At 39.8% G+C, this 25929-nt stretch overlaps 1 protein-coding gene across 3 annotated transcripts in view; it reads left to right on the top strand.

The window, feature by feature from the left end:
- The window catches only part of LOC124279501 (TWiK family of potassium channels protein 18-like), a 92599-nt gene that overhangs the window by 35407 nt on the left and 31263 nt on the right, over window positions 1-25929 (top strand). Inside the window, exon 1 of one of the 3 annotated variants that reach the window (XM_046715333.1) lies at window positions 18357-18547. The exons of 1 other annotated variant lie outside the window; for it this stretch is intronic. In XM_046715333.1, the coding sequence (XP_046571289.1) occupies window positions 18526-18547 (22 nt within the window). In that variant the 5' untranslated portion in view covers window positions 18357-18525. Of the gene's footprint in view, window positions 1-18356; window positions 18548-21338; window positions 21925-25929 lie in introns of those variants that run through there. One more of the 3 variants, XM_046715332.1, reaches the window with a different exon arrangement.

Consider the following 25929-nt stretch of genomic DNA (forward strand, 5'->3'; position numbering starts at 1 on the left):
GAAACATGGCTCTCCTGTTCTGCTGGGACGTGAGTAGAGGGCAACACACATGCGTGGTCGTGGTCGATACATCCAGTTCTACATCAGGTGTAATTGGCTCCAAGAGAAGTCCGCCCCGTCTGTCTGTGTTTAAGTCAGTTATTGCGTCACTGCCATTGTCATTCAGTCTATCGGAGAATGTGGACGCGTTTGAGCGAAGCGTTTCGGTCGGTTGGTTGGTTGGTTAGTTTGCTGTTTAACACCGCACTCAGCAATATTCAAGCTATATGGAGGCACTCTGTAAATAATCGAGTCAGACAGTCCAGTGATCAACATCATGAGCATCGTTCTACGCAATCGGATGATGCGTTTCAGAATTCAGTGCAAAATATCAGTATTAGTGGGTTGTCAGTAACTTTACTGCAAAGGTGGAATGATGAGTACATTATGAATGTCTTGGTTCCCGATCCACATAGTAATTGTAGCTACACAATAATTGTATACGGTTCGTTGAAACACAACCAGGGCCTCAAGCGTGGGCCAACGTCACTTGCTCAAATACCTGGCAGCCACAGAGGCTTCCTGGTGAAATGGTCGCCATCATCTTGTCTCACGGGGCGACTTACTAGATTCTTGCATTGGTTGATCACTGTAGTCTGATGGTGCTCTTAGCATTTTAATATGTTGTTTGTCTAGTCCAGACTCGAACATTTACAGGTCGCCGTCATTATTTCTAACACTTGCACAACATGTGTTATATTTATTTTGCGATTACATTTTCTCAGTAAAGTACATATTCAAGTACATATTCCTTTTCGTGGAAGCCCGGTGGGTTAGATCGGCAATAAGGTGCTTCGGTCTAAGAGTGTGGGTTCGAATCCCGGATGGGGCTCAACCCCCTAGAAGTACGTGAATCTGTACTTTACTGGTCACAAACATAACATATGTTGCATTTGATCACGGCATTTTCTCCGTGTATTCAAACACTAATACTACCATCTGCACGAAACAATGTACCCTGCGGAAATCAAATGTGATTTGTTGGCGTGCCAAGTTTCACTAATGACAAGCAGGAACCCTATATACATTCAGAGAAACTCTTTTTCTCCAATCATCCACAAACTGACTGTGCCCAACCTCCACATATATGTATTCTCCCCAGGGAGCCGAGAATGAATGAGTGGAGACTGATCCACTGACAGGGGTAACAATGATGTAACGCGCCTGTCAGTATTGAAGACGGGGTGTCAAGACATTTATACAGCAACGGTACATCCGGATTATCGGGGTTTCGCTTTATCAATACCAACCAAACCCGAGACTGGTAGAGATATACTATTCCACTACCTTATCTACTGTCAAAACCAAAACATTATTCTCGTAATATATGGCGTGTATAATTAATATATTAGACATGTTTGATTATACCTATCAAAGGAAGATAAATAGTGCAGTTGCAACTGTCTTTAGCCTTAACTAACATAGGCAGAGATATCCGTTACTGGTGACTGTTAAACTCTGCAGATGCCACATTGAATACATCAATACATTTCACGGGTAATAAACTCCGAAGAAGAAGCTATATCGTCAGTAGAATGGGCCCATCCTGTTTATCTGTATAACTACTATTATACGACGTACGCCAGTGAAGACTGACTGACGTTGCAATGTCTTCGGACATAAACATTCAAGTTCAAAGGGGCTTAGATGTCGAGTTCATGCCAAAATTGATTCTTGCAGTCCGAACGCTATATAGCGTCTACAATCAGCCGTTTTGTATATTCAAGAGGCATTGTTGGACGACTAAGCCCGTGTAAGGACGTGCATGTGGATCAATACAATTCATTTATCTGACTTTGAGGACGGAGGATGAGGATGAAGCATGGGATGCTGAGAGTCACGTGGTGGAGGATAAGGACGAGCACTTGAAACATTCTCCACTTTACACAGACTGGTCAGTTAGATGGATTATGATGCTGATCTCGGAGGTTGTTGCAGGAGTACTGCTGTGATGCTTAAGGTAAAAACAAACGCTTGCTCCTCCGCGCGGATTGTTTGAATGCCGGTTGCTGTGGGTTGAGCAGCACATGCTTACCCTCTTCAACAATTGTGTCCTGGCTGATTTTCAGTGATCCATTCATATAACTTTCATCACTATTGTGCACTTTACGCCAAATGGATTTTGTGCAAGACAATCCAGACTGGTTGTTATTATTATTATAGGATATTTATATAGCGCATATATCCAGGCAACTAGTGCATGCTCAAGGCGCTGGTATTTTTCCCTCGATCATTGAATGTCAATCTCAACGGCACATCGTATTATCAATCTCAACTCCCTGGGGAGTATACAACTCTTGCAGCCACTAGGCGCACCGAGTTATTGTGGCTTTCTCATGCTAACGAGGTACCAATTCACAGCTGGGTGGACTGGGACACATTGTCACAGTACTTTGTCCAAGTTTACTGCACGTTGCTGTACCCGCAACTAGGTGTTTGCACGTATTCATGTGGCCACCATCTGGTCATATACCAATGGATTCGTGGGTTCTTTTAAGTGCACAGGGTTGTGTATTGTACACTAGGGGTTGTGCCAACACTGAAAGAGTCTGCACACAAAGTTGACTCCAAGGTTTTTACACCAGGTCACAGGTGGGCTCGATCCCGACACCTCAACCTCGCTGGATCACTAGCCCGGCGCCTTAGCCAGCTCGCCCACCACTTTGTTCTCTGGCCATGACGTTTGAATTTTCTCGAAAGGTTGTTCTCTGGCCATGACTTTTGATATTGTCTCGAGGCTGGTTGTTCTCTGGCCATGACTTTTGATATTTTCTCGAGACTGGTTGTTCTCTGGCCATGACTTTTGATATTGTCTCGAGACTGGTTGTTCTCTGGCCATGACTTTTGATATTTTCTCGAGTCTGGTTGTTCTCTGGCCATGACCTTTGATGTTGTCTCGCTTCGTTGACGCAATTGTTGCACCATGGTCGCCTAAATCAGTTTCATGCATGTACAGGTAAGACAATCCGATTACTCAGAGCTTCACTGCACTACATTGATAATCGGCTTATCCCAGTTTACACAGCTGCACAACGTGCACTGCTCAGTCAAGAGGCACAGCTGCAGTTGATGTTTTGCTCAGCGATTCTGGTTGAAGAGTATTATCAATAACAGAACGTTCGTGTTAGCCTTTGCAAATAATATACTTTTTTTGTGTTTCCTAATCAGCCTGAATAAATATTTCAAAATGATAAACCAATGTAATTTAGTGGTAATGCAGGAGCACAAAACAAACGCACTGTGTGTTCGTTAATGTTTCATTAAACTAATCAGCTGTTTCAGACAGGGTGCACCGTTGCACTTTGATCCTCACGAAACATGTATTCTGATTAATGGCTTTTTTTATATAAGAGCAGACACTTAAATCTGCTGACGAAATCGCTTCGTTTTACGACAGTTGTATTAACCAATTATAAAACCCTAAAAGCCGAATTGCGTGAGTTCGGAGCGAGTGGATGCCATTAAATTGGTATTGATTTTCAATATAAACACCTGCTTTAGATGAAGTTTCAGTAGTTATACAGGACCCATACATTGCCCATCTTGTAGTGTCGTGATTGATGATACCAGTGAGTGGAATATATACTGAGAGAAGGAAATAACGGAACATTTATGGAGAATTGTTTTTAAGTGAGGTACACCATGTACAAAGTTGTCATTGTGAGTCGTAATATGTAAAGTGATCCAAGACGTAGTCTGTCTCACAGACCCTGAACCACATTTCCCCTCCTGCCTAGCCCCATCTGCAATGCTAAAGCCCTAAATGAAGCGAGTCTAGATTTCCCCAGGTTCAGGATCTCTGGTCTCCCTTTGGCTCCTTTTCAATTTAAATGGGCTTGTTTGTTACTATCAAAATTACATATATATTCAGAGACTAAGCGCTGCGATTCGCTATGCGTAGTGCGTCCCTTACTTGTGCCGGGATATGTTGACCGTCGTTTGATTTCTAGATTCTCGCTCATTAGTATTATATCAACAATGCCGCCTCTGGAAGCGTCACTTTGGGCTTTCATTCCATATAAAGTTGATGCACTCCTGGAAAACGTACATACTCTTCAAAGTTCAATCCGTGAAACTTCGCGTTAGAATTGGTCTTCAGCAACCCATGCTTGTCGTAAAAGGCAAATAACGGATGAGGTGGTCAGGCTCGCTGTCTTGGTTGGCAAACGACACCTTATCCCAACTGCGTAGATCGATGCTCATGCTGTTGATCACTGGATTGTCTGGTCCAGTCTCGATCATTTACATACCGCCGCCATATAGCTGGACTAATGCTGAGTGCGTACAATAAACAACCACAAAACCTCCTTCAAGCTGACATGCCGTGATGTAACTGAATTACCGTTCAGAGCTAAGTCAAACCACGTTCTCTCACTTCCGAACATAACCTTCAAGCATTGCTACCATCGGAACATTTCTCTGTGAAGCAACAACATCGTGAATCCATTTATTGGTCAGCATTGTTGGCCTGCGGCAAGGGGACGTAAACAAACATGGGATCCCCTGGGTTTACCGTGGCATTAGACAAAGTTCCGGCAGTTTGGTAATTTAAGCTGTGATGGTATTTGTAGATCAGGCTTGAATGTCATCTGTGCATCATCCGAGATCTCATGATGACCCATGCCAATGAATGCAAAACTGCCGCGTAACCCCACATCTGCAGGCGTCCTGGGTTGGCAACGTTCGTGTATCAGCCTCTGTAATTCTAAGACTGTGGTAGGTATTCCCGGTGATTGGAACGGTGTCTAGGGCGTGCGTGAGTTTTTGGCACCTGATTACCACGTGGCTGAAGACTACAGGGTGGGAGGAGAGATGGATTGGAGATGTATCATTTGGTTAGTATGTGAGAAGGATTTTGCTCATTAATTGCAGCTTTCATTTCAGACACGTTCCCTCTTGGATCAGACCAGGGAGTGTTCTTTGTCCTACCCTTTTTACATGTTTTCGTCATGATGGTGCGATAGAGTAACCATCTTAGATTTTGCATGATTTTCGTAATTATGAGGATGGTTGTGTAGCGTTGTGGTGAGTGTAGACTAACGCTTAGTCCCTGAATATGTATAATTTTTGATAGTAACAAATACACCCGTTTAAATTGAAAAGGAGCCCCAGTGAGTTGGGAGATTCAACCTAAACCTGGGGGAAATCTAGACTTGCTTCATTTAGGGCTTTAGCACTGTAGGGAGGTCGAGGCAGTGGGAAAAATGATGTGGTTCAGGGACTGTGAGACAGACTATGGTCAGGTTTACTGCCGTCACGTGGAAGATCCGTTCTGGTTCAAGTTCGACATCCGGCTATTTAATGGTGGGATAATAAAACCGATAATGGACTAGGTCATAAACATTTTCCTCAGTGTGAAATCCTATAGACACAGATTCAATGCCGACAGACATATTTTGATGGAACTAGAAATGGAACCCAACAATCAGCAGATCCCAAGGGAGACAACTCGGCAAAGCAACTCCGATGGCCTATTAAACACACGGGTACAAATCGGGTACATAAGAATCATGTACATTTCGATTGAAACTTATTGCAAATGATATAGGTAAATAGCTGGCAAATACACAAGCCTTTGATGAAAGCATAATCGAAAATGCTTCAATAAACGTGCCATTTAACAATCAGGATTGCAACGATGCTTTCAGGACACTTAGTTTAACATGACACGCCTACGCAACACCATCAGATAAATTGTGTATGGTTCTGTATAGGCCACATGCTCTGCGTGACGACATAAGTATTAGTTATTCATGAGTTTACAGACACGGGAATACAACGTCTGACATTAGACTTGGTACAAAATGTCATTCCTTTTTTTCTAAACAATTTAGTTATCCAACATTGATAATTAAAATTTCGTTTGTCTGTAAATGCATGCCGTATTCTGCTGCAATATCGCCTGCAGGAACGTGAATCCTGGGAGAGATGATGAAAATGGATATATTAATAATTTACTATCAGCCCTTGCTGGTAGACAAGTGGTCGATCCGTGCCATTTTCCGCGTGTTTCATGACATTTTGGGACAGACAATACTATGTTATGACGTGGGGAATCAAAACATTGCAGCATAGTCATGTGGAGAATGTTGGTTGTGTAAAATGATCATTATAGTTTTGACTTGGAGGGTTTGAAAAAGAGGTTTGATTTCAAAATGATCACTGTCCGTCCGATCAAGCAAGATGTGACTGTCGAAGGTATTTATCAATGTTGTAACAATGTTGTTGTAACGATGTTGTTCCTGCTATGTGTTCCAATGTTGTCAACCGGTGAAAATCCAGGTTAGAATTGGGCTTCAGCAACCTAGGCGACTAACGGGATCGGGTGGTCAGGCTCACTAACTTAGTTGACTCATGTAAACCAATTATGTACATCGATGTTCATGCTGTTGATCACTGGATTGTCTGGTGCAAACTAACAAACCAACCAATCCAATGTTGTTTTGTAATGTATGTCATTGTCTACGTTATCCTTCTGGGGACATATCGGGCAATGCTATGTCACCATTCTGTATCAAAGTCGTTCTGATGTCGTGATGACGTCGATTGATGTTTAACATGATACAGTGATATTTACTGTAAAGATATTAAAAAGTATGCGTTTTAAGGCATTAGCATTATTCTAAACATGTTTATGAGGTAAGTGTTTAAAACGTAAAGTTATTTTTCATTTTTTCGTTGCCGATTGCCAATCAATAATGTATCACATAATCGTTTTTGAATAATGTTTTCCAGATAGAATATATATGTGTGATGTTCTGAATATTAGTTCTTATTTCGAGTTGATACATGCAGCAACATTGAAACTTTATTAGTTTCCAAAACCTTTGTTTTACGTTATTCATGTTTGCCGAGATAAGGGCTAGAATTGGTCTTCAGCAACCTATGCTTGTCGTAAGAGGTGACTTATATGGGATCGGGTCGTCAGGCTCGCCAACTTGGTTGACACATGTCCCAGTTACGTCGATGGTTATGATATCAATCACTGGATTATCTGGTCCAGACTTGAATATTTACAGACCACTGCCAAACTACTTCAGTTCAGTTTGGTCTTCAACATCGAAGAGAAACTATATCAGATAAACACAAGGATGACACTGTCATATTATCGTATCTCTGAACATGTTTTACTTCTAAACCTGTTAATATTATGAACGTGTGTTGGATATTCTAATGTTTCGGCATAATTAGTGTACACGAAAATTGTGACGTTAGCGTGTAGAGTGTAAACACACACTGACAGTGTGTACCTTGTCCTCATGCATGTATATGCTACATATTGCAACACAATGCACTTAATTGTAACAAAATGCACCACAATGCCTTGGCTTCACAGCAGTTAAATGGCCAATCTTTCCTGTTGAAGGCGTTCCAGTTACCGGTCCTAATATCCCCGTACTTACAGCCCTTGTGAACGGCGACTCACCCTTCCGCCTCCTTCAAGTGTTTCATGATATAGCCTTGGGTGTTGGTACAGGAGGCTAATTGGGCGGTCATTATTCCTATGAGTAGCGTCTTTGTACACCATTATAGCTAAAATACATGGAATTATAATGAAACGGCCCTCCCATTGTCAGAAATTTGCGGGCCACTGCAAATGATATTGGACCGCTCAACCTTAACGACGGGCCACTATCAGTTCTGTTGTCAAGTGACATCATAGTGGGTGCGTGGGCTTACGGTTCATTGGACATTGGCTTTGGACTAGCAGATATTCTGGGTCAAACAAGTCAAAGCACCCCAAATTCCCGCTTTAAATAGCGAGTAATATTGTCTTTCTTGCTGGTGCTTACCTTAACAATTGCACTATTAACGTTGTTGTTGGACCAAAACCGAACACTGACATAGTTTGACATGTTGCAGGCTATGGTTTTGTCAAAGGCCAAGGTAGAATATCGTCACTTTCTGTTGTGACGTCACTTGAATTGTTCGAAGACGTAATTGCATTCTGTCAGTCAACCCCGTCAGAGGTTGGTTTTGAGTAAACTCACAGTCAAATTCCTTCATTGTTTCCTTTTTCTTTTCAACACAAGTTCCATGCATTTAGCAATATTGAACGGTAATGTTATTTTTTGAGGGCATTATCATTTGCAGAAGCCCTCGGTCTTTTCAAACTGCCCTCCTTCGTCGGGCAGTTAATGGAAGACCTCGGACTTCTGCAAATGATAATGCCCTCGAAAATAGCATTACCCTTATAATAACCATACTTACATGTTCGCAAAGGAATCTATTGATAACTTACAAAGTACAGTAGCTATGAAAACATGGACCGTATGTTCTCCTGTAACCAGCCACTTGCCGTGATAGACCATGGATGTCGCTGTTGGTGTCGCTATTGACGTAAGAGTGAATGAGTGAGTTTAGTTTTACGCCACACTCACCAATATTCTAGCTATATGGCGGCGCTCTGTAATTAATCGAGTCTGGAACAGACAACCCGGTGATCAACAGCATGAGCATCGATCTGCGCTACTGGGATACATGTGTCAACCAAGTTTCGAGACTGAACACCCGATCCCGTTAGTCGCCTTTTGCGACAAGCATGGGTTACTGAAGACCAATATTCTAACCCGGGTTATTGAAGTGAGAGAATACTTGAGGCAATACTTGAGAATACCTTCCCTGTGGTTTTCAAGCGTGGGACATCTAACTGAATGCTAGTTTGGTCACGATATAATTTAACTTCTAAGCATCAAATGTAAGCTTAAATATCGAATTTGTTTCAAAACTGTATGAATATAGTTCTTTGAATCAGTTTCAACGCAATAGTTGTAGTTCAGGAATTGCTTTTATTCTTTTCTCTCAAGTGCATCATGATTCATATTCATATTGAAATGTCAATAGGATTTGTAAGCAGATACGGGCCAATTCAACGCAAGTGTCTCTCAAGTTCATCATGATTCATATTCATATTGAAACGACAATATTCTGGATTTCTAAGCAGATTCGGGCCAATTCGACGCAAGTGTCCTTGCTATAGATTGACTGCAATGAAGAAATAAGGGAATCTATAGTTCCATATAATGTTGTCAGTATCGCCGCATTTACATTCTCAACTTCATCAATAAAGATACACTTTTGACAAAGTTTTACATTTCTAACTACCTGCAGTGACGAATAATATTAGTAAACTTACATGACTACTATTTCAGTAAAAAACCCTTATTACTTGTTAAATTAATGACTTTGAAAGCCCAAACAAACGAAAACCTGAGAAAATCTATTTTTAGAACTCGTGCAAAGCGAGCGAGTTTTGAATGCAGCAAACAGTATTGAAAACGTGGGATACACAGAAATATCAATAATTCATATTGCAGAAATGCTGCTGATAGCTTCATTACCTATAACACAAAGTGTTGACAAGCAGAAAATGTAAAAGTTACTCATACCGTTTGTAGACCATCTGCTCTCTGACACGCTCACATGGCAAGCAGGCGACATACTGATCACGAATCACATAGCTACCCAAAGTTATCTCCCCTTGACACCCCTAAATGCAACCCGCTAAAATATTTAACGACAAACAAAAGTATAGGCGTTTCTGTCAACCATAACATATTTCATACAAACCCACAAAAACAAAAAATTCAAAATATATACAGTGTTGGCCGTAACAATAATATATATCTTTTTAAAACCCGTGGAGTCGATCTACAGCCGTACATATTACATCTTCATGTAATTACATGCGTCGAACAATTTGATAAATAAAAATAGATTATAGTTAATTTTGCCTTTTGAATATTATTGGAGGATGATCTTACATAAAACAATAATACTTGTGCATGTATGTGCATGATTTCCATTCTTTCGTTTACGTATATTTTAAGATCCAGCGGGGTGTTTTTTAGATAAAGACTAGTCACAGCAAAAATATAACTAAATGTTATATTTATAATAACCATCTTTATCATAATAACATGAGCGCTATATTGCAATGGTTGTGATTTGGTTTCCATGTATCAGTCATGTTTACCAATGAGTTCTCTTTTGTCAGTAATGTATACAATCTATCACTAATAAAAAACATATTAAATGGGACGTGATATCGATCTAAATCTAACTCATCCCCATCATCATTGTCTCGACTTTCTTATTGCCGTATCATTTTACGTCACACAATACAATTTAATTTTACGGTTTCATGAACACACACATTCGTCTCCTGCTATTCACACACGGTGAGTTGAACAACGCAATATTTGTACAGCATAGATACAATTCTTTGGTAATAGTATATGGTGTTTCATTTGTTAAACATGCAATTTGGAATTTCGTTTTATTTTTTGTGTTGTTCGTTCTTGTTGCAATCAATGCCATGTTATCACAGGTCGCTAACATCCTCCGTCTTGTCAACTCTCAGTGAATGACACACTATCATATCACATTCAATGCATAGAAGGGGGCAATTCAATATTTAGCTTTGTGTAATGTGTGGATTGTTTCCCGTGGTATATAAATCATACCTTAAATCACTAAATGTGTTTTATAGGTCGGTTATTGGTGTGGATGTTGGGTATATTATGATGAACATATGCATGGTTACCTGTTGGTTCTGCGGCATGATTTGCCCGAAGAGAGCCGACTGGAATCAGTTATCGAATAAAGCCGTCACCGTTCGGACGTACTTACTGCTGTATGTGCTTTATCAAATACATGTAGCCTAGAAGGAAAAGAAGAAAGCCTTTTCAGTCTGGTATTATCTGGATTAAGAGATATCGGGATGCCTTTCACGAGTGAAACTTGGTATGTAAATTTTGTTTGTAAACCTATTGCCGAAATCAACATTATTCCAACTTTATGTCGTGACGCTATTCATAATTTGGACTCGACTACCCAAGAGTCCTAGTGGTTGATAGCATGACCATCGTTAAGCGTCATACGATGACATCAGTAGCAGAGCAACTTGGTCCCTGTTTTAGTCTGTTTGCGCGACAAACATAAGGACAGTGACGGCATCTGATCCATAAGCCGGGTGGGTTAAGTGTTCGCCCATCACCTTATCCCAACTGCGTAGATCGATGCTCATGCTGTTGATCACTGGATTGTCTGGTCCAGTCTCGATCATTTACATACCGCCGCCATATAGCTGGACTAATGCTGAGTGCGTACAATAAACAACCACAAAACCTCTTTCAAGCTGACATGCCGTGATGTAACTGAATTACCGTTCAGAGCTAAGTCAAACCACGTTCTCTCACTTCCGAACATAACCTTCAAGCATTGCTACCATCGGAACATTTCTCTGTGAAGCAACAACATCGTGAATCCATTTATTGGTCAGCATTGTTGGCCTGCGGCAAGGGACGTAAACAAACATGGGATCCCCTGGGTTTACCGTGGCATTAGACAAAGTTCCGGCAGTTTGGTAATTTAAGCTGTGATGGTATTTGTAGATCAGGCTTGAATGTCATCTGTGCATCATCCGAGATCTCATGATGACCCATGCCAATGAATGCAAAACTGCCGCGTAACCCCACATCTGCAGGCGTCCTGGGTTGGCAACGTTCGTGTATCAGCCTCTGTAATTCTAAGACTGTGGTAGGTATTCCCGGTGATTGGAACGGTGTCTAGGGCGTGCGTGAGTTTTGGCACCTGATTACCACGTGGCTGAAGACTACAGGGTGGGAGGAGAGATGGATTGGAGATGTATCATTTGGTTAGTATGTGAGAAGGATTTTGCTCATTAATTGCAGCTTTCATTTCAGACACGTTCCTCTTGGATCAGACCAGGGAGTGTTCTTTGTCCTACCCTTTTTACATGTTTTCGTCATGATGGTGCGATAGAGTAACCATCTTAGATTTTGCATGATTTTCGTAATTATGAGGATGGTTGTGTAGCGTTGTGGTGAGTGTAGACTAACGCTTAGTCCCTGAATATGTATAATTTTTTGATAGTAACAAATACACCCGTTTAAATTGAAAAGGAGCCCCAGTGAGTTGGGAGATTCAACCTAAACCTGGGGAAATCTAGACTTGCTTCATTTAGGGCTTTAGCACTGTAGGGAGGTCGAGGCAGTGGAAAAATGATGTGGTTCAGGGACTGTGAGACAGACTATGGTCAGGTTTACTGCCGTCACGTGGAAGATCCGTTCTGGTTCAAGTTCGACATCCGGCTATTTAATGGTGGGATAATAAAACCGATAATGGACTAGGTCATAAACATTTTCCCTCAGTGTGAAATCCTATAGACACAGATTCAATGCCGACAGACATATTTTGATGGAACTAGAAATGGAACCCAACAATCAGCAGATCCCAAGGGAGACAACTCGGCAAAGCAACTCCGATGGCCTATTAAACACACGGGTACAAATCGGGTACATAAGAATCATGTACATTTCGATTGAAACTTATTGCAAATGATATAGGTAAATAGCTGGCAAATACACAAGCCTTTGATGAAAGCATAATCGAAAATGCTTCAATAAACGTGCCATTTAACAATCAGGATTGCAACGATGCTTTCAGGACACTTAGTTTAACATGACACGCCTACGCAACACCATCAGATAAATTGTGTATGGTTCTGTATAGGCCACATGCTCTGCGTGACGACATAAGTATTAGTTATTCATGAGTTTACAGACACGGGAATACAACGTCTGACATTAGACTTGGTACAAAATGTCATTCCTTTTTCTAAACAATTTAGTTATCCAACATTGATAATTAAAATTTCGTTTGTCTGTAAATGCATGCCGTATTCTGCTGCAATATCGCCTGCAGGAACGTGAATCCTGGGAGAGATGATGAAAATGGATATATTAATAATTTACTATCAGCCCTTGCTGGTAGACAAGTGGTCGATCCGTGCCATTTTCCGCGTGTTTCATGACATTTTGGGACAGACAATACTATGTTATGACGTGGGGAATCAAAACATTGCAGCATAGTCATGTGGAGAATGTTGGTTGTGTAAAATGATCATTATAGTTTTGACTTGGAGGGTTTGATAAAGAGGTTTGGATTTCAAAATGATCACTGTCCGTCCGATCAAGCAAGATGTGACTGTCGAAGGTATTTATCAATGTTGTAACAATGTTGTTGTAACGATGTTGTTCCTGCTATGTGTTCTAATGTTGTCAAGCCGTGAAAACCCAGGTTAGAATTGGACTTCAGCAACCTAGGCGACTAACGGGATCGGGTGATCAGGCTCACTGACTTGGTTGACTCATGTGGTCGTATCCTAGTTATGTACATCGATGTTCATGCTGCTGATCACTGGATTGTCTGGTGCAAACTAGCAAACCAACCAATCCAATGTTGTTTTTGTAATGTATGTCATTGTCTACGTTATCCTTCTGGGGACATATCGGGCAATGCTATGTCACCATTCTGTATCAAAGTCGTTCTGATGTCGTGATGACGTCGATTGATGTTTAACATGCTACAGTGATATTTACTGTAAAGATATTAAAAAAGTATGCGTTTTAAGGCATTAGCATTATTCTAAACATGTTTATGAGGTAAGTGTTTAAAACGTAAAGTTATTTTTCATTTTTTTCGTTGCCGATTGCCAATCAATAATGTATCACATAATCGTTTTTGAATAATGTTTTCCAGATAGAATATATATGTGTGATGTTCTGAATATTAGTTCTTATTTCGAGTTGATACATGCAGCAACATTGAAACTTTATTAGTTTCCAAAACCTTTGTTTTTACGTTATTCATGTTTGCCGAGATAAGGGCTAGAATTGGTCTTCAGCAACCTATGCTTGTCGTAAGAGGTGACTTAAGGGATCGGGTCGTCAGGCTCGCCAACTTGGTTGACACATGTCCCAGTTACGTCGATGGTTATGATATCAATCACTGGATTATCTGGTCCAGACTTGAATATTTACAGACCACTGCCAAACTACTTCAGTTCAGTTTGGTCTTCAACATCGAAGAGAAACTATATCAGATAAACACAAGGATGACACTGTCATATTATCGTATCTCTGAACATGTTTTACTTCTAAACCTGTTAATATTATGAACGTGTGTTGGATATTCTAATGTTTCGGCATAATTAGTGTACACGAAAATTGTGACGTTAGCGTGTAGAGTGTAAACACACACTGACAGTGTGTACCTTGTCCTCATGCATGTATATGCTACATATTGCAACACAATGCACTTAATTGTAACAAAATGCACCACAATGCCTTGGCTTCACAGCAGTTAAATGGCCAATCTTTCCTGTTGAAGGCGTTCCAGTTACCGGTCCTAATATCCCCGTACTTACAGCCCTTGTGAACGGCGACTCACCCTTCCGCCTCCTTCAAGTGTTTCATGATATAGCCTTGGGTGTTGGTACAGGAGGCTAATTGGGCGGTCATTATTCCTATGAGTAGCGTCTTTGTACACCATTATAGCTAAAATACATGGAATTATAATGAAACGGCCCTCCCATTGTCAGAAATTTGCGGGCCACTGCAAATGATATTGGACCGCTCAACCTTAACGACGGGCCACTATCAGTTCTGTTGTCAAGTGACATCATAGTGGGTGCGTGGGCTTACGGTTCATTGGACATTGGCTTTGGACTAGCAGATATTCTGGGTCAAACAAGTCAAAGCACCCCAAATTCCCGCTTTAAATAGCGAGTAATATTGTCTTTCTTGCTGGTGCTTACCTTAACAATTGCACTATTAACGTTGTTGTTGGACCAAAACCGAACACTGACATAGTTTGACATGTTGCAGGCTATGGTTTTGTCAAAGGCCAAGGTAGAATATCGTCACTTTCTGTTGTGACGTCACTTGAATTGTTCGAAGACGTAATTGCATTCTGTCAGTCAACCCCGTCAGAGGTTGGTTTTGAGTAAACTCACAGTCAAATTCCTTCATTGTTTCCTTTTTCTTTTCAACACAAGTTCCATGCATTTAGCAATAATAACGGTAATGCTATTTTTGAGGGCATTATCATTTGCAGAAGCCCTCGGTCTTTTTCAACTGCCCTCCTTCGTCGGGCAGTTAATGGAAGACCTCGGACTTCTGCAAATGATAATGCCCTCGAAAATAGCATTACCCTTATAATAACCATACTTACATGTTCGCAAAGGAATCTATTGATAACTTACAAAGTACAGTAGCTATGAAAACATGGACCGTATGTTCTCCTGTAACCAGCCACTTGCCGTGATAGACCATGGATGTCGCTGTTGGTGTCGCTATTGACGTAAGAGTGAATGAGTGAGTTTAGTTTTACGCCACACTCACCAATATTCTAGCTATATGGCGGCGCTCTGTAATTAATCGAGTCTGGAACAGACAACCCGGTGATCAACAGCATGAGCATCGATCTGCGCTACTGGGATACATGTGTCAACCAAGTTTCGAGACTGAACACCCGATCCCGTTAGTCGCCTTTTGCGACAAGCATGGGTTACTGAAGACCAATATTCTAACCCGGGTTATTGAAGTGAGAGAATACTTGAGGCAATACTTGAGAATACCTTCCCTGTGGTTTTCAAGCGTGGGACATCTAACTGAATGCTAGTTTGGTCACGATATAATTTAACTTCTAAGCATCAAATGTAAGCTTAAATATCGAATTTGTTTCAAAACTGTATGAATATAGTTCTTTGAATCAGTTTCAACGCAATAGTTGTAGTTCAGGAATTGCTTTTATTCTTTTCTCTCAAGTGCATCATGATTCATATTCATATTGAAATGTCAATAGGATTTGTAAGCAGATACGGGCCAATTCAACGCAAGTGTCTCTCAAGTTCATCATGATTCATATTCATATTGAAACGACAATATTCTGGATTTCTAAGCAGATTCGGGCCAATTCGACGCAAGTGTCCTTGCTATAGATTGACTGCAATGAAGAAATAAGGGAATCTATAGTTCCATATAATGTTGTCAGTATCGCCGCATTTACATTCTCAACTTCATCAATAAAGATACACTTTTGACAAAGTTTTACATTTCTAACTACCTGCAGTGACGAATAATATTAGTAAACTTACATGACTACTATTTCAGTAAAAAACCCTTATTACTTGTTAAATTAATGACTTTGAAAGCCCAAACAAACGAAAACCTGAGAAAATCTATTTTTAGAACTCGTGCAAAGCGAGCGAGTTTTGAATGCAGCAAACAGTATTGAAAACGTGGATACACAGAAATATCAATAATTCATATTGCAGAAATGCTGCTGATAGCTTCATTACCTATAACACAAAGTGTTGACAAGCAGAAAATGTAAAAGTTACTCATACCGTTTGTAGACCATCTGCTCTCTGACACGCTCACATGGCAAGCAGGCGACATACTGATCACGAATCACATAGCTACCCAAAGTTATCTCCCCTTGACACCCCTAAATGCAACCCGCTAAAATATTTAACGACAAACAAAAGTATAGGCGTTTCTGTCAACCATAACATATTTCATACAAACCCACAAAACAAAAATTCAAAATATATACAGTTTTGGCCGTAACAATAATATATATCTTTTTAAAACCCGTGGAGTCGATCTACAGCCGTACATATTACATCTTCATGTAATTACATGCGTCGAACAATTTGATAAATAAAAATAGATTATAGTTAATTTTGCCTTTTTGAATATTATTGGAGGATGATCTTACATAAAACAATAATACTTGTGCATGTATGTGCATGATTTCCATTCTTTCGTTTACGTATATTTTAAGATCCAGCGGGGTGTTTTTTTAGATAAAGACTAGTCACAGCAAAAATATAACTAAATGTTATATTTATAATAACCATCTTTATCATAATAACATGAGCGCTATATTGCAATGGTTGTGATTTGGTTTCCATGTATCAGTCATGTTTACCAATGAGTTCTCTTTTGTCAGTAATGTATACAATCTATCACTAATAAAAAACATATTAAATGGGACGTGATATCGATCTAAATCTAACTCATCCCCATCATCATTGTCTCGACTTTCTTATTGCCGTATCATTTTACGTCACACAATACAATTTAATTTTACGGTTTCATGAACACACACATTCGTCTCCTGCTATTCACACACGGTGAGTTGAACAACGCAATATTTGTACAGCATAGATACAATTCTTTGGTAATAGTATATGGTGTTTCATTTGTTAAACATGCAATTTGGAATTTCGTTTTATTTTTTGTGTTGTTTGTTCTTGTTGCAATCAATGCCATGTTATCACAGGTCGCTAACATCCTCCGTCTTGTCAACTCTCAGTGAATGACACACTATCATATCACATTCAATGCATAGAAGGGGCAATTCAATATTTAGCTTTGTGTAATGTGTGGATTGTTTCCCGTGGTATATAAATCATACCTTTCAATCACTAAATGTGTTTTATAGGTCGGTTATTGGTATGGATGTTGGGTATATTATGATGAACATATGCATGGTTACCTGTTGGTTCTGCGGCATGATTTGCCCGAAGAGAGCCGACTGGAATCAGTTATCGAATAAAGCCGTCACCGTTCGGACGTACTTACTGCTGTATGTGCTTTATCAAATACATGTAGCCTAGAAGGAAAAGAAGAAAGCCTTTTCAGTCTGGTATTATCTGGATTAAGAGATATCGGGATGCCTTTCACGAGTGAAACTTGGTATGTAAATTTTGTTTGTAAACCTATTGCCGAAATCAACATTATTCCAACTTTATGTCGTGACGCTATTCATAATTTGGACTCGACTACCCAAGAGTCCTAGTGGTTGATAGCATGACCATCGTTAAGCGTCATACGATGACATCAGTAGCAGAGCAACTTGGTCCCTGTTTTAGTCTGTTTGCGCGACAAACATAAGGACAGTGACGGCATCTGATCCATAAGCCGGGTGGGTTAAGTGTTCGCCCATCTCGGAACCCCACATGGGTGCAATAGATGAAGTTAATTTCGGATGCATCCCGCCATGTTATTACTCCTAACACACACACACACCCTGCCTTCCTCCACCCCCTTCCCTCCCCTCCCATTCATTCACTCACTCACTTATCACTGTACAAATTGATTTGAAAACTTTCCCATGAAACTAGGATACGATACACCTATTTCACTATATACAACGATGCATAGTACTTGTTCAAGGAATCAGAATTCATAACTTTACTGCACTCTTAATACAATGACTGAATAAACACAATTAAACACCAACCTTTTTCAAACAAAATTATAACCCACAGATTTGGATCCTCCACGTTGTAATTAATAAACAATCAATTAATCACACAAATCTAAAGCATAGAATGCCCTTAACCTTCACAGAACAATCTGCATTGCTAGTATGACTAGGGCTGTACGACAGTGTCGTAATAAGCCAAGCTAAGACAGGCCTCCTCAAGTGTCACAGTCTGTATGACACACAGTGATGCAAGGACGTCCTAGAACCGTGTCTCGCTGTACTATCTGTGCCAGACATTCATGTTCAGTCTGTCAGAGCCGATGAGGAAATTACTCGTCTGGAATATACTGGAATCGAGCAGTAATTGAAGCCGAGCAGAGACCATATAATATCTATTATATGGTCTCTGAGCCGAGTCAAGGTATTTACCATGTTATTATTCTTTGGTAACGGCATCTGTTGTGAATGTGTGAACACAAGAGGTTATGAAGGGGGACAAAGTACATACTCTGTTGCTTCCGTTATTGCATCTGATTGTAATGTAAACGTTCTGGGCAGCATAGAGCGCTATATGGACAACACGTGTTGGGATATTCGTGTGGTAGATGAAGGCTCTCATTGCAAGCTAAGGAGGTGAGGCTGTTAACCATTACAGCGGTACTTGTTGTAATGTGATTGTATTGTATGCAGCCAAATGAAGAATGTCAGCGATGATTTAATTACTCGGCTGACAAACGTTGTCACGGCCGGGAACGTGAGGATGCTTGTCTTGAACAGTATCCTAGGAAAACAATTTTTCTAATCAATCTTATCTATTCTTCAAAACCAACAACAGTGGTATACGAGTACATGCATAGACAATTTGTGCAAAATGAATGTCACATGAATGCAAACACTATCTTTTTACAATAAGTTGAATATTTTACACATATTAAATATATCTGGACATATTATAAATATATTTGGAATAAGCCTTTCACTGTCCATTGCAGGTTTGAATTCCAGTCACCTTGCTTATTTTCCTCAGTGCCATACCCAGGCGTGTACGCTTTATCATAATAACATGAAACCACAATCCCGTTACTCTCATGAATGTTAGGTTGTCTTAGTATAGTCGGCATAAATCCACCAATCTCACTGTGGATATGGCGGATTTATTTATATTATACTGTGTATAATACTCTACTCTAGCTTAATATCATGTACATATAATAACCAACGATCTAGGAATTACAGATCCAGTCCATTCAGATGACGTAACGTTATCAAATTATGACTTCATACCAAGTTTAACCATATTATGGTCTTCATACCAAGTCTGGTCAAATCTTACTTAACAACTAACTTAGTACCTATGAAACACATATTACTCATGTTCTGTGAGATACAGACTATCCCAAGTTCTGTTCTTATGCATCCATTGTCTGTGAGTAATACATACACAAGCCCAAGCGGTTCCCAGTGAATCACCTGTTTTTCCTTACGTCACTTCCTTGGGCCCAAAATAATGACATTCGACAGAATGTAATACACAGATTCAGGAAGAGGCGATTCACACGTCTATTAGAATATCTGCTTGTAATAACAAGCATAACGCTACAACGCTGTATGGTAAGTGACACTACAGAATTGTTCCTGCAATCATGCAGCTCAACAATGTGCTTGTCATTGCTTAATGAAGTTTGTACAATGAGCCAATATTGTTTATATAATGTATTGTTTTTTTGTTATTGATGTATGTATCGAATATCTGTGTTGATGTCTGTGTGTAATCTGCACATAAGGCTACCTGTATCTTGGCAATGTGCATATTTCTACTACGTTGTATGGTAAGTTGTATAAAGTCACACTGTGAGATTCTTACTGTTGAATTTTGAAAAGGTTATTCAGTTTTCAAAAAATGTCACGTCATTGCTTCTTGGAGTGTGTGCAATGAACCATTAATTTGTACATTGTATTGAGCTGTATTGTTTATGCATGTATCATGCTTCTGATACAATAAAATACGGTTATAACGAACTCAAAAGGACAACTAATTTTAGTTCGTCATAACCGTAGTTCGATATACTCATTTCAAATATTTGAAGGGCATTTAGAAGTGGAATGCATAAGAAAAGCAAGATTTATGGAAGTCATCTTCTTTATTGTGAATAACACGACGTTTCGGAGTGTATGATGAAGGAGCAAGCATACGCTCCGACACGTCGTGTTATTCACAATAAAGAAGTTGACATCCATAAATCTTGCTTTTCTTATCCTCATTTCACCTTAAATATATGGCAAGTGACTGGGACCAATACAGTTCGTTATATCCGCTAGTTCGGTATAAGCGTTTTCGTTTTAAACGTAAAACTTAGAACAATCGACGTCACATCATGTTAAGGTTCATGTAAACTCCCTTTCCAATGATTGCATTTTAAACGTATTCATATATACAATAACATAACTAGATGACTCGTTAATCCGGTCATGAGTGAATCCGGGCAATTCCCTGGAATGTTACTATCCGGATAAACGGGGTTTTGATGTATGTTTATTTTCAACCTTCAATTGCACTAAAAGGTATAACAAAGTGTAAATACTTTTTTCACTATTTCCAAACTGCACTCATATTTGTGAGAATATTTCTGACGAGCTCAATATTTTTGCCCTGTTTGTGGAACATCTACTCCGAATGTATCATATTTCCATATACAAACAGTAGCTCTTAGATAATGCTAGCTGAACGAATAGCACGTGTTCCCATCAATCCCTTACAGAACATGTGCAACTGTTTGTATTTGCGGAAATACCCACATCAATGGAACACTCAGATGAATAAACCATGCGTGTTGTCAATACGTAACCTTGTAACATACACTCCACTGCGATTAACTTCTCACGTTACCATTAGAATGATTGCTTGTTATATAAGTTGTGACGAGTCACGTTCACGGCTGGGAACATTCACCCATCAGCAGTTATCTCAAAGTCAGCTTTCCAAGAATTGAAACATCGATTAAAATCAATCCCACACTGGGTCCACCTTGAGGATCGCTACTCGTGGGTGTTTAGTGATATGACGAAGAGAAACGGACGTATGGAAAACTCATATATCTGTAGACTGGTGCCTGAATATCCTGTTAGTGACGAAGGGTTAATCACGGTGCCAAGAATAGCAACCCACGCCGGCGTTTGGAGGAAAAGGAACTCTATAAACGATGCCCGCATTGGAGATATGACGATCGTTCTTCATCCTTCTGGGTAAAATGTTCTGATTGTAATCGCCAAAAGGTGAACACATTAAAGCTGGCTTTAAGCGTCAGACTTGCTGTTCTGCACCGCTGATCTCAAACAATTCTATAACATGAATTACACTGTGACAGATTCTTAAACTTCACATTGTGTCTATCGCCGCGGGTTTTCAAAGGTTAGAGACTGCAGTGATTGACGACCAAGTTGATAGGTATCAATGGAGAGATACGAAATAACCAGCTGTCGATCCTGAAAAAAACATATATTATTCATTGTGGTTGAAACGTCAACATAAACAGAGTGCCTTCATCCGAGACGAGCTGTGAGTGCGTCGGTTGAGGCTGCAGATGCCTTCAGTGTCAGATGAGGATACTTGGCAGTGTCAGATGCTGAGGATGTTTAGCTCGGTAACGTGGAATGGACAGGGAGTCTATTGATTGGTGTTAGTAGAACCAAGGCTGTTGTATCACCCCCAGAATAGGGGCAATCACTGTGGATCTGTACGCTGTTTGGATTTTACCACGGGATCCGACACCATGAGGGATTACATAATTATTGACACCGGTAGGTAGATATGAACCTTTCTATGAGTCCTTAACATGTAATTCATAATAAGAATGATAATCACAATAATCCATGCACATGGCACAGGTTGATGTGTTTCTTCAGTGTGCATAGCAGATACCATGGTGGGGACACCGTTAAAGATGCCGAGATCAGTCTCTTTGACTTAATTGGTTTCTTAAAGCCTCGCTGTATTGATTAGATTGCCCGTGTGTAGAAGTTATGGTTCCTGAATACAATGTACAAGAATCAGTAACATTGTACTTGGAACTGTACATGTGCACTACCACTATACTAAGTGCTATTAACTAAGGTCTCCACGGAACGGAAATTCTTGGAATTTGAAGAATTCCTCCAAACGATCTTCTCCAGTGCCAACATAGTGTAGATACAGTATCAGCATCATAGTAGTTTAGCGTCTTTTATTGGATAAGGATAGGCTATTTCGAACACAAAACGAGGTCAGTTCGGGTTGTTTTTGTATTTCGTGAGATATCACCTCTTCTTGATAGTTTACAACGAAAACAGGTGTCGCCCTTGTGAAAATTCCCCTGTTGTGGTTTTCTGTGTTTGCCAGTCACACCAATGCTTAAAGCGTGTATGGTCATGAAGACGTGAGCGGGGAAATTCCAGCAATATGGAGCTCGTCTCGTTGGGTCTTGTGTCATATATATCTTGTATCACGTGTCCTTTACGCCGAGGAGCAAATATTGATTTTTAAACCAAACAAATCCAATTCAATTTACTGTGTTGTTTACGCTGTTGGGAACGATGTGTGAAACCCATTTCCGGGTTCCCCCGTCGTGATATTGCTGGAATACTACTAAAAGCGGCGTAAAACTAAACTCATTTACACACTGTTTACGCTGATGCATTTACTAGGAGATCGTGAAACATTTTATGGTCTCCTGTGTACCCAAATTACAGTGTTTCTATTTAAAGTAAATTATGCTTACATCGAACACGGTTAAAACGAACTGACAGATATAACGAACTAGTGGTTTCAGTCCCGACCACTTGCGTTATATTTCAGTCGAACCGAACTACGGTTTTAACGAACTAACATATAATCCTTTTGAGGTCGTTATGGCCGAAGTATACTGAAATGTAATGAGACATTAATTACTCGTCGATGTGAGAAAAACTTCTTCATGAAAGGAGACGGCAAATTATACAAGTCCGGATATTATGATGTAGATTTACCCAGGAGATGAGCAAAAACGAATTTTTTCGAACGTAAAGATAAATCGAAACATGAATACGTCCTGTGATATTTATTATGCATAAAGTAAGCGGTATATTTAACGCCGTATTATGCGTCACGGTAGGGTAGATATAAACTGTAGCATCTGTCAGCGAGCATGTCCTGTCTGGGCGGCAGATAGACGCATCTGGACGAAACTGTAGAAGGTATATGAACCTGAATATATCATGAGCTATCACCGCTTGTCATATCGGGAAGACAGGCGTAGAGTCCATTGAAACAGGCTCGAGTTCCACTTTCTTCACAAGACACTAATGTTCAAGCAACACTCTAGAACAGACGCTCATTCAGATCCGAGCGGATCTCGGGTTCCATGTAATCCGTCTCACAGCTCCCAACTACACTAATTTCACTTCCACCTAGTCTGTCTCATAGTCCCAGAACCATATTATTTTCCCTACAGCCGAGCCCCCCCCCTGCAATGCCAAGACTCTTCTGGCCTCCCTGTGACTCGACCCTTAGTCTACCTTCCACCCAACCCTTTCGGCATCGTTAAAGCCCTCAATGAAGCATCTAGATTTCCCCATGTTCAGGACGTCCCATCTAATTGGATCACCTTTTCAGCTCAGGGATTATTTGTTGCTGTCAAAATCATACCTTCAGAGACGAAGCGTTAGTCTAGGGTTCAGTCGTATAGTGTGTTAACTGTCGACATGTACCGGCAAATGGAACATGTCTCGTTACGATGAGGAAATTAATTATATCATTCACAGGCTGTGGTCTTTTCGTTGCAAGTGTTGTTGACAGGGCTGTGGGACTTCATGCGTGAAGCATACATACATACATACATACATACATACATACATACATACATACATACATACATACATACATACATACATACATACATACATACATACATACATACATACATACATACATACATACATACATACATACATACATACATACATACATACATACATACATACATACATACATTTGTATAGCGCCGATATCCAGCTCTGCTCAAAGGCGCTTTATTTTTCCCTGGTTCACTGGATGTCAATCTCAGCGGCACATCGTATTGTCAATCTCAACTCCCTGGGGAGCATACAACTCTTGCAGTATCTCACAGTACAACCTCCAGTATAATGTTTCCTTTCCTCATTGATTTTTAAAGTGTAAGCATAGTATTCATAATTTATTCATTCTTTAATTAAATATTAAGAGAGCACGCTTCTTGTTCTTGTACTGTTATCAAAACGTGCTATTTACTAAGATACAATAACCGCACAATGCCTTCCAACTTGGTTGATATGATAGTTGCTTAAAAATAACAGTATTCTTTCTGGCGTTGCCAATTATCTATGGTATAGGAAACGTACCATTCTTTCTAACTGGATTGATAATCATGGTATTTTCCTTCACCATAGCTTCGGTCTTCCTTTAAGTCTAATTACTAAGATTCAGTGACCGGAGTATTCCTTCCAACCGGATTGAGATGGTATTTTCTTCACAACTGCGTTATTCTTTCTGGACTTGCCAATAACGAAGATATGGGTAACGTAGCATTCCTTCTAACTGGATTGTTATAGTATATTCCTTCATCATTGCTTTGGTCTTACTAGAAACTCCAATTACTAAGATACAATAACCGGACAATTCCTTCTACTTGGACTGATGTATTTTCTTTCACGATAAATATAGACTCTCTAGAATTGCCAATTACTGTGACACAGTTACCGGAAATATCCTTCTGTAGACCAGGCAGACTTTGTGGATTACTTCAGTAAAGCTTTTGTCTTCGTAGACTTGCTAATTACTAAGATACAATATCTGAAACATTCCTGTAAACTGAATTACCATGATATTTTTCTTTTATACAGCTTTTGGGATTTCTGGATTTGCTAATTAATAAGATACTCATCGAAATGACATGACATTGTCCGTCAGTACAACCTGGACTTTTATGGACTAATTACTGAGATACAGTAATAACATGCTGTTTCACTGATATATGTTTAGAGCAAGGCTTCGTGTATGTATGGATTTCAGATCAGGTTTATTGAGTGGGCCTTTAAGAGGGTTGTATAGTTATCTGCAATAACACGAAAGCGATGTTTTATATAATCTGGAGTGAACGTTATCAGCTCAGCCAAGCTTTGGGGGTCGCATGTTGAGATATGACACTAAGATAAACTGCCAGCTGTACTCTATTTTCTCGTATATATTCATTACACTTGGATTTGAACGGGGCATACTCAAAGCAAATATCTCCCTATCCACAACATGATTTACAGCGTATCCAAAATAACGTTTAGCAGCGTATATACTGTAAAAAGATATGCAAAATGTAGTGTGATAGAAAAGGCCAGAGACAACGTCCTCTGGTGTTTTTTTAAAATTTTATCTTAGCCAATTATCCCAATGCTATTATATGACTTTAACTTTGCGATCAATGTTGAGGAGTGGGTGGGTTTACATTTACGCCGCTTTTAGCAATATTCCAGCAATATCACGGCGGAGGACACCAGAAACGGGCTTCTGACATAAATTATTATATTATATGATTATCGATATATGTATGAGTAAGTGTATTCTTATATCCTTCATACACGTAGTCAAGAAATGAGTAAAAGATACAAATTGAATGATAACGTTTGTACATATTTGAAAAACTACATGTCTTAAAGAATGGAATGATGTTGAATTATTTACCGCATGGACTGTCCTTAATGTCCATATGTAGTAAACGAATTAAATGTCATGAAGATCAAAGACACAATGCCATTCAAAAA

This window comes from Haliotis rubra, unplaced genomic scaffold (genome assembly GCF_003918875.1).
Source record: "Haliotis rubra isolate DU_JTF1 unplaced genomic scaffold, ASM391887v1 Scf250, whole genome shotgun sequence".
Taxonomy (NCBI): Eukaryota; Metazoa; Mollusca; class Gastropoda; order Lepetellida; family Haliotidae; genus Haliotis; species Haliotis rubra.